The sequence below is a fragment of the Ailuropoda melanoleuca genome, chromosome 2, assembly GCF_002007445.2.
Source record: "Ailuropoda melanoleuca isolate Jingjing chromosome 2, ASM200744v2, whole genome shotgun sequence".
Lineage (NCBI taxonomy): Eukaryota > Metazoa > Chordata > Mammalia > Carnivora > Ursidae > Ailuropoda > Ailuropoda melanoleuca.
This window is the reverse complement of record NC_048219.1, coordinates 34,102,397-34,115,177: the sequence shown is the minus strand read 5'-3', so window position 1 is coordinate 34,115,177 and position 12,781 is coordinate 34,102,397. Positions and strand designations below refer to the sequence as shown.

The window sequence follows — 12,781 nt, the reverse complement described above, 5'->3', positions numbered from 1 at the left end:
CCCATGGCCATTCATTTAGTCTACAAGCAGGCACTGAGCACTTATGCTAATGCTGGGCGCTGGGGCTTCGGATATTATGAAGTCACATTGTCTTCATCAAGAGACTGAGAGGGGGGGATTCATAATGATCCATAGGTGCAATATTAAAGGGGCAACAAAAGGCTTTTTAATCTGACCTGTGAGTTAATTTACATGAACACCCTTACATAGACGACACTCTTAGTTAACATTTATTGAGCACTTACTATGTTCCAGGTGTTTGCTTTATAGTTTCTAGCCCATTTAATCCTCACAGTAATCTACAGGTGGCATTAGCCACCTTTTACAGAAGTGGAGACTCGACACAAAGAGGACAAGTCACCAGCCCAAGGTCATGCAGCTCATAGAGAAAGGAGCCAGGACTGACTCAAACCCAGGGCGTCTGGCTTCAGAGCCTCCACTCTCCCCCGCTACGTTACACTGCCACTCTCCACCTTTGTAAAAAAAACTTATTGATTGAACCATCTTTATTGAAAGTAATGAGACACAGCTCAGAAGCAAATGCATTTGCTGATGGCATACGTAAATTATGCACTAAATACGGAGGCCGAAGCTTCCAGAAATCTGTATTGTGTGGTCATTGCATGGATTTGTAAAATAAAGAAGTCACCAAAAGTGCTAGTGATGAATGAATGACACCCACCATAAGCCTAAGAGGACCTGAGCGGAAGGTCTCCGTGTCTTTTTCCTGGATCCTAAGGAAATGTCTATTCATAAGGCAGCAGCCTGAGCAAGCAGCCCCTGGGCAGTAGGATCGCCTGGGTTAGGGATGCTGTTCGAACCTCTGCCTGTACAGCACCTATGAACATTGAAAGGGGTAAGGAAGGGGGACAGCAAAGCTTTTACCTGATCCTTCAGGCACACACCTGCGTGGACAGAGGGGCAGAAGTTCCTGCTTCTCTGGAAAGAGGCAGAGCTATGGAAAGAGGCCCCTTGCTGCTCTCCAAACTGTAGAAGCCCTCTTGATTCAAGGCGGTTCTATAGGCTGTTGCCTCTGCTTTTCTGGAACAATCTGCAGTGCAGGAGGCACCACCCGTATCACTTTTACCTGGGAACTCCTCTTCATCCCTCAGGCCCCCAGTTTACGTGTCACTTCCTCCAACAACCTTCTCCCTCCTCCCCCACTCCTGCCGCATCTCAAAATAAGTGTAAATATTTTCACCTTTTCCTTGGTTGTGTTTATGGTAGTTTGTAACCAAGTAATCATTTTGAGTGGCGACTCAGGATCTGTGAGCTCCACCGGGGCAGGACCAGAGCTTTTACCTACCGGTGTCTCCCTACGTGCCAGCCACATAACAGGGCCTCCACCTTCTCCTGGCCTGGGTGCATGCATGAGGAGACCACACTAAACCCTTCCATGTCTTTCTTTCTTGTCCAGGAAAGAACGTAAAGAAAACCTCTGGCACGGCAATGCAGGCTGAAGTCCCTGCAATGTCTCCAGGCGAAACAGAACATATGGTATGCACCTGGCTACACAGAGCTGGAGGAAGGGCTTCACCCATCCTTTGCCTTCTAGTCTCTGATGCTGGGTGGGGCCCTCCCTTCTGGGTTTTTGATTTCCACCCAATACCTTGATGTCAGGCTCTCTTTGACTTTGAGACTCTGCTCCAACAGAGAAGAGAAGCAGAACTGTGAGAGCGTGTGGGTTGGTTCCTGTCCCAGTTGGTAGGCATGCAGAAATCTCTCAACACACCATGAAGGGCCCGCCATGTGCCCCGAGAAACTGGACTTGTAGCATGGATACAGGTGTCCTTCCAAAGCCTGTGACCAATCCACCAACTGCCGTCAAAATAAAAGATGGTTATGAGACCTATTTTAACATCTTAAGCCCAGCTTCCAGAAACTGAGGGTGACCTTTTCCCCAGACATCACATTTTAAAATGTAATGGGCTCTTTGATTAAAAAAAAAAAAAATCTGGCAAGCATTTAAAATCCGTTTTAATATTCCCAGCACTTAGCCAAAAGAAGATGCAGACAGAATTGAAAAACAGCCTGAGTTTTTCTGTTGTTGTTGTTTTTAAAATGCCCGGATTAGAACATAATTCATCTTAAAATGACGGGAGGCCTCTACATGCACTTCACACTTTGAAATATTTTAGAAAATAGTATCCATTTTGGCAAGCCTCTTGCCACGCAAGAAACAACAGCAAATGCTTTTCTCCTTGAGTGTTAAGTCTGTTGTGAATAAGATTATAAAAAATATACTTTGCTCTTTTATTTTGCCTCTTGTGTGAGGATTTTACTGCATCTCTGCAATAATTGATTCTTCTCACATTCCTCTCTAAGCAGCATTCATTGCCCCACGTTGAGAGAGTGAAATGGAACCAGAAGTTTGGTAAAGCACATTTCCTCTCTTCCCAGAGAAAATCATTTATTCATTCCCTTATTCATTCGGTTAACACGTCTTTAGAACCAACTATGTGCCAGCCGCTAAGCAGAGCTTGAAGGTCCACAAATGAGGACCTCCCAGGCCCAGTCTCTAGCTCTGGTAGAGGAAAGAGATACTGTAACAGTCACAGTATCCTCTAATAAGTGCTGCGATGGCTAAAGAGGCTACAAGGAATCACCCCTCACCCTGCCTGGGGCTTTGGGGAAGGCTTCCCACAAGAAGTGAAATATGAGCTGGGTCTTGAAGGATGAATAGAAGTCCAACCAATCAGGACACGAGTGGTAAGAAAGGCTCTCAGGACAGAGGGAACAGTGGGTATAAAGCATAAAGGTATCATGTAGCTTCATTTTTTTTCTGGTTTTAAGTGGCTGGAAAAAGATGAGAGAAAAGGATGCATACACATGGCTGAAAGAAGAGAAGCAAGAACAAGAACTGGCGTAGTCTTACGTGCCAAGGAATTTGGACTTTATCCTGATACAGTGGAACCAAAACAGTATAGGGTGTGTTACTTACTCCGTACTTATTTAGTTGAGCCTAATTCAGGTCCATACAAATCCCCCCTTCCCCTGCCTTTCGTGGTCAAAGAGAATGTTGAACTATCTGAAGGAATATGGAAATTTACTGAAAATCAGTTTCTCAGATCCAAGGACCTCTTTGAATTCTCTAAAATCATCCACCAAACTCTATGCAAATGTGCATTTGGCTGGATAGATTAACTAAAGTTTTTATCTGGATTTCTAAAGTCGTCCAAAGCTCTAAAAAGTATAATAATCCTATTTATTTACTTTATGAAAACTTTCAGCTGTTTCTCAAAGTTGATTTTATCAAAGTGGAATTCTTTTATAGTAATCTCTTACAATTTACTGGTTGCTGGTCACCCATATGGTTACAATTTCATATAGCATTCTCTTCTTTCAAATAAAACGGTTCTTCACATTCCCCAGCGGCAGCTTAATGTGTGTTTGTTAACAAACTCAATACCGGGTGTCTTATTGCAATTTCCATTCTTTAGAGCTATGGGATTTTCACAACTTATATGTGAGAAGTTTGAGACAAAGTTACAAAACTGGAGAAATTCAGATATTTGAAAATTGGGGGAAGCACAGATATACAGAAGTTAGAGACATAATTCTATGGCAGATTAGTTAAGATTATTTGCATTGAGGTGAACAGAACCAACTCTACCAATTTAATACACTGGATACAAAGGATAGACAAGCATATCACGCTACTTAAGGACAGAACCATAACAATAAACTAAAATCAGAGACTTGAACAACATCATGACTTCCTGCATCTTTTCTCTTCTCTCTGCTGTCAGCTTCATATCCTCTACCTATCTTTCCATCTGTCTGTCTTTCTCAGCAGACCATCTTTTTCTCATTTCCAATACACAGAGTGGAAAACCTGCTAGCGTTCCTACATCTCACATAGAATGATCTCTTTTTTTCTATCCTTCTGTCTTTATCTCTCACAAATAGTTCCAAAACCACGGGACAATGTGTTTATTGGCCCATTTTGCATCCGATGCCCAGTCCTGCACCAGGTACTTACACACATGGCGATTCTCTCCACAGCCATGGAGATAGGAAGGATGGGCAATTCCTAGAGCAGTGGGCTTGGGCTGATCAAACAGTCAACGTCCACCCTCTCTCTTCATGGTAGGTGATAGGGTGTCTTACATGGTGCAGTGGCGACTCATCCGTCTACTTGTTCTAAAAGCATTTCTGTTTTGTGCTGGACTTGGAGTTAGAGTACCAAAATCAGCTAGACGTACCTCTAGTTCCTCCTTCTAGTTTTGTGTCTGCCATTGACTGTAGGATCTTAGTAAGTCCACTCCCTGGGCCGCAGCTTCCTTTGTTAGATGAATAGGACTGGCAGACCACAGAGGTGTTTTCCGGTTTGTTAGAATAAGCCTATAAGCCTGAGATAATATCAGTATTGTTTCAATCACTTTTTGTCAAAAATCTCACACTCATGATGCAGAGCCTTTCCCACCAAGAAATTATAAGCATTGCCTGAAGCCCATCCCCTGTGTATCCCACTAGTATAGAACAGAGTGGAATATCATGAAAAGTCTCAGTTACAGAAACTTTTGTTTTGTGTAAATCAGAAATGTAAACTGAATAAAATCATGATTTCATCCTTCCCTTAACAAAAAAAAAAAACACAACAACTCAACATGGTAGTTTATATCCAGCAAGAATTGGCAGATATGGTCCTATGGCACTGAGGACTTGAAACACATCCTGTAGCTTTACAAAGCCAGACCCTGCAATAAATCTTGCTAGCTGTGCGGCCTCCCCTTTGGCCAAGAGACTGGAGGAGCTTTGTGTGGTGAATGTATTGCCAGTGAGATGCTTGTGTTGTTTTGGTAGAAAACTCCAGAAGGGGAGCCGCAGCCAGAAAACCCTCCTGCTGAGATTTCCGCCCCCAAAGATCCCCCGAATGCTCTGAAGGTCAGGCCAGTCTCACAGCCTGTTGAGAGTCCGACAACGAAGAACAAGTCTGAAGAGTATGAGACGTGGATTGACAGGTTCGGGAAGCTGGAAAGTGCCCTCTACAGGTGATCTGAGTCACACAGGTGAAGTGAGAACCTTAGAGCTTCTGCGCCTTTCTATTGGCATTTTAGTCTGGAACGGACGCCTCCTTTTCTTGCTCGTCTTGGCAAATACAGTTTGTATGTAAACCATGTGCACTGGCACTGGGAGCACAATTGGGAAATTCAAAGGTGAGTCAGAGCCAGACATGAATCCCCCACCAGGTCACTCACAGTCGCTTTGTGTCTTTGATCCTCCTCCATTCAACTACTAGAGTGTAACCTACAGTCCGGTCTTGGAACTCCCAGCTGAAATCTTCAGCACCCCCACTGACAGGCTGACTCCAAACTCCTTAGCAAGGCAAAAGCTCGTTCTGTCCACCTGACCAGTCTCTTTTCCTTCAACTGGTAATCTCTCAGCTCATCCTACCCTATCATAATGAATAACTTGCCTTCCTCAAACACACCTTTCTCCTGTGTGCTTTCTCCTGTGACTGCTCCTTTTCTCACCCTATGCTCTCCATCTGAGCTGTCTGCCTCTCCTCTTTCTACCCCACCCCCTGCCAACTCCCCAACTTGTCCACCTGGCTAGTTCATGCCTAAACACCTTTTAGGTTAGAACTCAGGCTCTACTCCTCTGAGACTCCCAAAATTTGCCCAGACAGATCTAGGCTAACCTTTGGCCTCCTAGAGTTCTTTAACAACCATTATCATATTTGATATATATATTTTTTTCATTTGGGGACTTCTCACAATCTCACCAGTAGACTACATTCCTTTTTTCACCCTTGCACCTTGCACAATTCTGTGCAACTTTTTTTTTTTTGAGGGAACAAAGAAAGGAATCAATGTAAATACATAAACAAATCCAAGATGGAAGGTAATAAATACCATTACAGTGTGAAATGTGGGCATTCAGAGAAAGGAGTATTCCTTCCTAGTGATGTGATCAGGAAAGTTTATATTAATGTGAAATTAACCATTAAAGATAAAAAGCAGTTTACATATGAAGGAATGAAATAGATCTTTCTGGCAAAGGTGTATGTTAGCCAAGCAAAGTGTTATGTGTGAAGCTCAGTGCAGGAAGTTTTGATTGGAAAGAATATAAGGGCAATTAAGAAGAATGTTAAATGATAAAGGTAGAAATATAAGATTCCAGATCTAGGAGGATCTTAGGTGCCAGACCAAGGAATTTAGATTTAGTTCAAAAAGAGTGAGTAGCTCTGAGAGTTTCTAAGCAGGGAAATGGTATGATGAAGTTGTATTTCAGAAAGATCCTTGATGGTTGTGTGCAGATTGAAGGAGAAACTGAAAGTAAGGAAAGGAGTAAGGATTTGCAACGTCCATGTGAAAATGAAGTCCCGAACAAGATCAGAAACCTAGGGAAGAGGAAGCAGGTGCAAAAACACATGGACTGAAATGGTGGTACTTAATTACATTCTGTAGTTACGGTGAGTTAGTGTTTTATATGTGGAGCCTAAAAACATGGAACCCATAGAAGTGGAGAATAGAATGGTGGTTGCTGGGTAAAATGCGAGACGTGGTCAAAAGGCACAAACTTTCAGTTAGAGGATTAATGAGTTCCAAGAATTTAACGTACAGCATGGTGACTCTAGTTAACAATGCTGTATTGTATACTTGAAAGTTTCCATGAGAGTAGAGCTTTAACGTTCTCACCACCATAACCACCACCACAATAAAACGGTAATTACGTGGGATAAAGGATATGTTAACTAACCTTATTGTGTTCAACATTTCCCAGTATGTACATGTATCAAATCATCACATTGTACACCTTAAACTTATGTAGTGGTATCTGTCAATTACATCTCAACAAAAAAATAGTGGCTACATTACCACTCTCTAGAAGTACGCACGTAACCGTAGCAATGCATTTTCATTCTCTGTGTGTTTGTTTCATTTTGTTTTGAAATTCCAAAGCACGTAACTCTAGACCACATAAAGTATAACTACCATACAATACCCAAGGACTTCTAATAATCATACCAAAGAGAGGGGTAGATGAAAATTTCAAATGAAAAGTTCATCTAGCTTATTAAACTTATTAAACATGTGTTAAAAGCCCAGCACTGTGCTAGAGGCTGAACCAGAAAGGAAACCAAAAGAATGAGACATGATCTCTGGCCTCAAGGACCTTTTAGGTAAGGGACCAAGACAGACAGTAGTTGAACGCCAAAAAAAACCCCAAACATTCTCAAGGGCAACATATAGCAAAGTATTATAACTGAAGATACAAATATGAGCTGAGTTTTCAGACAGGGTTCCATGGAAGAAAGAGCTTGAGTGAGCCTTCGGGAGAGGTTGGTGTTGACTTTGGATAGCTAGGGAGGGCGTTCTGAGTTGAAACTATCTCCTGCAAAGCTTAGAAGGATCGTGTTAGATTAGATAGTGAAATTGAGACCCTACTGTGAATCCTGTGTGCCAGGATGAGGCTTAATCCTCTACCCAATGTTTACCAAAGGTCTGACCACAGGAGAGCACAATAAAAGCAGAGATGGATAATTTAGGGAAGATACTGGAGAAAAGGAGATCAAAAGGTCACTGAAATAATCATAAGGATGGGGTAACCAGATGATGGACATGAAGGAGGGCATGTGACGTGATGAGCACTGGGTGTTATATGCACCTGGTGAATGACCGAACTCTACATCTGAAACTAATGATGTTCTATACGTTGGCTAATTGAATTTAAACTAAAAAAAAAATAAAATAAAATAAATCACGAGTCTGGGTATTCATACCAGAGAGTGGTGAAGGGGTTACAAGCAAATACAAAAAACATCAGGTGGAGAGGGAAGACATTTCTAAAGAAATAAATGTTGAGTTGCAGTGATGGATGATGGATCATAAAATTAGTTGCTAAGAGACTCCCCCAAGACTGGGACCTTTCTCATACTGCTGAACTGTTCTGAGGAAAAACAGAGTTTTGTTGACTTTGGAGGCAGATTCCGGCAGATTTGAAATGCCTCTCTCATGGCCTCTTCATTATTTATGCCTGTTTTCTCTGTTTCTATGAAATTCATTAGTTCCTTGTCCGCCAGAGAATGTGTCAGCCTGATCTGGGAACATCTATAACTATCTTTAATGAGGAAAGAGGATTAACTGAGGTCATTTAGTTGGTTTATTAACCACAGTATTTAGATGACCACCACAGCCTCATTCAAGACACTGGGCCGATGATACCTACTTATTGATGAATCAGTGTTCTTTATTATGTGCAAGGAAATATGTAGGCCAGGGTGTTCTTCCTTCAGGGTGAAGACAGACCATCCATCATCAAATTAGCGTTTCTGGGAACCTACTCTGTGCTTATGTTCTAACAGGGGTTGTCAAGAAAATATCCTTGAGGAGAAAGAATAAGAAATGAATGTGAATAACTAATCATGTTTTCTAAAGAAAGAAGGGCGGTTGGGATAAATGTTTGGGTGAATGGGAGATTTGGAATTTTCCCAATGAATTGAAGCCTAGATAGAAAATGTTTTCCAGTTCAAGGAGGCAGAATGTGAGGAGAGTCCTCAAGGACATTCTTTGCATGAGTCTGGACTCTGCACACAGTGAATCACTAACTCCTCACATCAACCACATGCTGAAGGGATTAATGGCCTTATTTACGGAGGAAAAAGCCAAGCTCAAAGTGGCAGAAGACTAGCCAGTAGGAAGAGGAGCCATAATTCAAACCCAGTTCTGTTGGCCTTCCCACTACACTAAACTCCCATGACATACCAGAAAGAACATGAAGTTTTGCTTGTTGCTTTGCTGGTTGTTTCTTTGTTTGTTTTTACCAGAAGACTTAGATTCAAGTCCAGACTTGACTATTTGTTGAGCCCTGAAAGCTAGTTATTTATATCCTCCGAGCCTGTTTCCCCATCTATAAATGATAATAAAACATATCTCCCTTCTTGGAGAAAGGATCACATGAGATTTGAGAGTTCTTTGCAAACTGTAGAATGAAGTCCTTGTTAAAGAGGGTCTTCTTATTCCTTTCATTTTGGTTCTGGTGGGACAAGAACAGGCTTTTCAGCACCAAGATGGATTGTAAGGGTTATTTTATGCAGCTGTCCTGGGCAGCCCCTAATGACAGCAAATTAGACAGATACAAATTTCAGTCAATGGACTTTGGTTGGCACTAGGATTCCTCTACCAATGGTAAAGCTCAGCAGATAGTAGGAAATGCCCCTACACACACCAGTAGTGATCCCTACACGTATTGTTTTAACACTACTTTTAATTTTAGTTAAAATATAAACTACATTTTATGCATTTTAAAAATTTCTTCTTATGAAGACACATTCTTATTTATTTAGAATAATATTGGTGCTATAACTATTATAATCATCCTGTAATAACGCCTGCATTAATGAGTGCTTAATAGTTCTGGGCACTGTGCTAAGCTTTCATTATTTTATTTATTTTCATACAGTTTAATTATCCCTATTTTAAAGTTGAGGAGACTGAGGCTCGGAAAGTTAAAGTACCTTCCCAGTCAGACACTTACTCCAAAGCCCATGACTTATACTTCCAGAGGAGATGTCTTGAGGGATCCAAGCTAGACCAGACCAAGAGAAGCCACCCAAGGCAGAGAACTGCAGAAATGCAATGGGCCAACTCACAGAAAGGGATTTCTGCAGAGGAAAGGATCAACATTCTAATAGAAGAGAGAGAGAATAAACAAGCCTACATAGAACAGAAAATAAACAGGGATGGGACGGGATGGGATGGGATGGGATAGAACCGAATAGACCTGAATAGAATAAATCACATTAGGACACCGTCAGTCTGCAACCCACTGTTAAGAACACCCATCACAGAGAGGTTCAGAGGGGGGCATCATGCTCCACAGTCCTTGCTCATTTAAATAAGAACAATACCTGGCAGCTTGAATGGAGGTAACAGGTGTCCAGGAGACCCAAACTCTAAAGGACTGGTTGTGGTGTTTACAAAATGACTAGGGGACCTCATCTGGCCTCTTTCAGAAAGAATTTCACAATCATCATTACAGCCTGCATGAGCACAGGATAACAGAAGAACAACATACAAGGGATGTATCTTTAGTCCCTATAAAAGATATTGAAAAGCTTTACTTGACACCTGCAGTGTAGATCTGCACAATTCAAGGAACATCTTTAGGAAGTGATCTGAGCCTTACTTGCAACAAACTCTTCCCCCTTATTCTATGACGCAGTGTAGTTAAATGCCTGGATTCAAGCAACTTTGGGCAAGTGACTTACCATTTCTATGCCTCAGTTTCTCCTTCTATAAAATGAGTTGTTATGACCATTAAATGAATTACTACTGGCAATATGTTTGGAAGCATGCCTGAAACGTAGTGAATGTTATATACATGTGGAAGTATCAGTCACTATTAGGGCACTCCAGCTAATTTTCTGCATATCTTACTGTCTCAACTGGTTGGGGATCTTCTTAAGGTAAAAGTCTCCTTGTCTAAATCCTCTATATTCCTAAGCACAGCATCTGACCTAGGTGAGCTCACAATTAGGAACTTATGAATGAGTTATTTGTCTTGGCTGATGCCATGTTCTCCACTTAAAACTCCTTCCTGCAACCACCCAAATCCACCTATCCTTAACTTGGAAAGCACCTTGGCGTTGATACATATAAGGCATGGGTACCAGAGTACACCTTGCAGTGATACACGCTACCGTCTCTATTACACAGCTTTCAACTCTGAGCGATGAGAAATGAGATGACTTACCTGTGCTCACACAGCAAGCAGAAGGGAGGCACAGTAAATACATTTCCAGAAATGCATAAGAATGAGCTGTCTGAATCCTGCATGGGTAGGAACATGTTTGGCTACTTCAGTAAGATAAAAAATAAACCAGAAAAATTAGAAACTGATTTTAGCAGGCACCCGCCTGTTTTAAAAATTGGCCTTTAAAGTTTCATAGCCACAAAGAATAAGCTTCAATTGCTTTAACAAGCTGAAAGTGTCAAAATATTAGCATTCTGTTTTTACTCAGAAGTCATTCAAGCTAATATAGATTTTTTCCTTTTTTGTTTTCTTCATCCTCTTTTCAAAACTTCCCACCCACCCAACCCAATCACAGGAGTTCTGGAGAAGGAACGGGCCAGAAACCTCATTCACAACTACAATCTCATTTACAACCTGCCCGAGCCCTCGGAAAATCGACCAAGCCGTGCGGAGATTCCGTGCGGGAGAAAATATGCTCTTGGAGCCAGCACTTCGGTACTTAAAGGAGCTATGATAACAAGCCCATATTGTGAGAACAGATGTTTCCTTTATCTTCCTTTTTACCCAGACACGTGTTTCTCTCCGGCCTGAGTGAGGCCAATACAGTGACTGGAGACGCTTTGGACTCGGACTTCTTTTCTGGCTATGATGCTCCCTCACGAGCAGCTCAGAGTGACCCGAGAAAAACCAGATTTCCTCTCCCGAGGTGGCAAAAGCCCAATTTCTTAAAGTCCCCTTCTATTCTAATAAAGCTCCTTATTAACATAACACGATTTTTTTTCTGTATTGTTGATGAAACTTCGTTTTTGCAAACCCTGCAATTCCATAGAGTAAAAAATATGCTAGATATTGTGGTCAACTCCCCAAAATGCCTGTCACATGAGAGACCTAGATACATCATTTTTGGATGAGTAAACCAGCCTTTCCTATAGTCAGTATTCTAGGAAGGATGTCCACATTATAAGAAAAACAAAATTATTGGCAATACATTAAGACTAAGGATAGGAGCAGAATTCCAAGTGAGTTTTCTGAATAAGTGAGATATTTTCTCTAGTACAAAACTAGATGATGTCACACTGCCCCCAAGGATGTTTTCCCAGAGTGTTAGATAGAAGTTTTAATGATTGACACCTGGGACAAGGGGTTCTGGAAATAGGGAACATCTCTGCTTTCTCTGGCAGGAAAACCAAGCAAAACTTTCCATGAGTTCCCACAGTTCTTCTATCCAACTTTGCGCCTCCCAGGGAACACACACTCACATGCACATCACACCACACAGAGAGCATGAGCTCACCGGAGGAATACCAACCCAGGACTTCAGAGACAAACGTGTTCCCAGAACCATCATGAATGCTGAGTGACCTGGATTCTGGTTTTCAAATTTGTGCAGGAGACAGGACAAAGGAGTTAGGTCAAGGGGGAAAGTAAAAAGCTCTCTGAGCATCCCTTTTTATCCATTTTATACAGGGGGATGTCTCATAAAATCATATAAACAAAACCTTAAGAACAAAATAATTTTGATCCACTAACATCAATAATCTTTAAGGGCTTCAAGTTTGACCTGCTTTAGCTTTTATAATCCTTGAGTAATCCAGAAAAATGCCTCTTGAGTCCAACTGACCATCTCTCTAACATTCTAGAACCCTTGGACCTGCAAGCTGTGTTTTAGGTCAAGAAGTAATCAAACAAACATGGCTTTCTCATGCTACTAAAATGTCAAGTGAGGAAAATCAGAATATTAGGTCAGACAAATCAGTATACATTGGGCAACTAACACATGTTGGGAACTGGACATATTTTGTTTCACCCAACTCTGACAACTCAGTGTGCTGGGTTTTACCATATTGAGTAAATGGTACTCAATACCATTGAGGAAAGAGAGGCTCAAAGAAGTAAAGGGTAGAAAAGTTGTTGGGCTGTGCCTGTTGATAACTGGCCAGAGGGATAGAGCCTTCTGGAAAACATTGGTCACATACCTAAGAATGCCCTGTCCACCCTACATCTCTGTGGGGAAGTGGCCTGGAAAGAGGGTTGGATGATGGGAGGCCCTACCCATGAAGCCAGGGTTATCAGACTCAAT

At 41.7% G+C, this 12,781-nt stretch overlaps 1 protein-coding gene across 1 annotated transcript in view; it reads left to right on the top strand.

The window, feature by feature from the left end:
- The window catches only part of C2H1orf87 (chromosome 2 C1orf87 homolog), an 82,781-nt gene extending 71,566 nt beyond the window's left edge, over positions 1 to 11,215 (top strand). The window contains 5 exon segments of the mRNA XM_034641318.1: positions 1,418 to 1,497; positions 4,807 to 4,994; positions 7,578 to 7,603; positions 11,060 to 11,120; positions 11,122 to 11,215. Of these exon segments, the coding sequence (XP_034497209.1) occupies positions 1,418 to 1,497; positions 4,807 to 4,994; positions 7,578 to 7,603; positions 11,060 to 11,120; positions 11,122 to 11,215 (449 nt within the window).
- Positions 11,216 to 12,781: the final 1,566 nt, after the last annotated feature.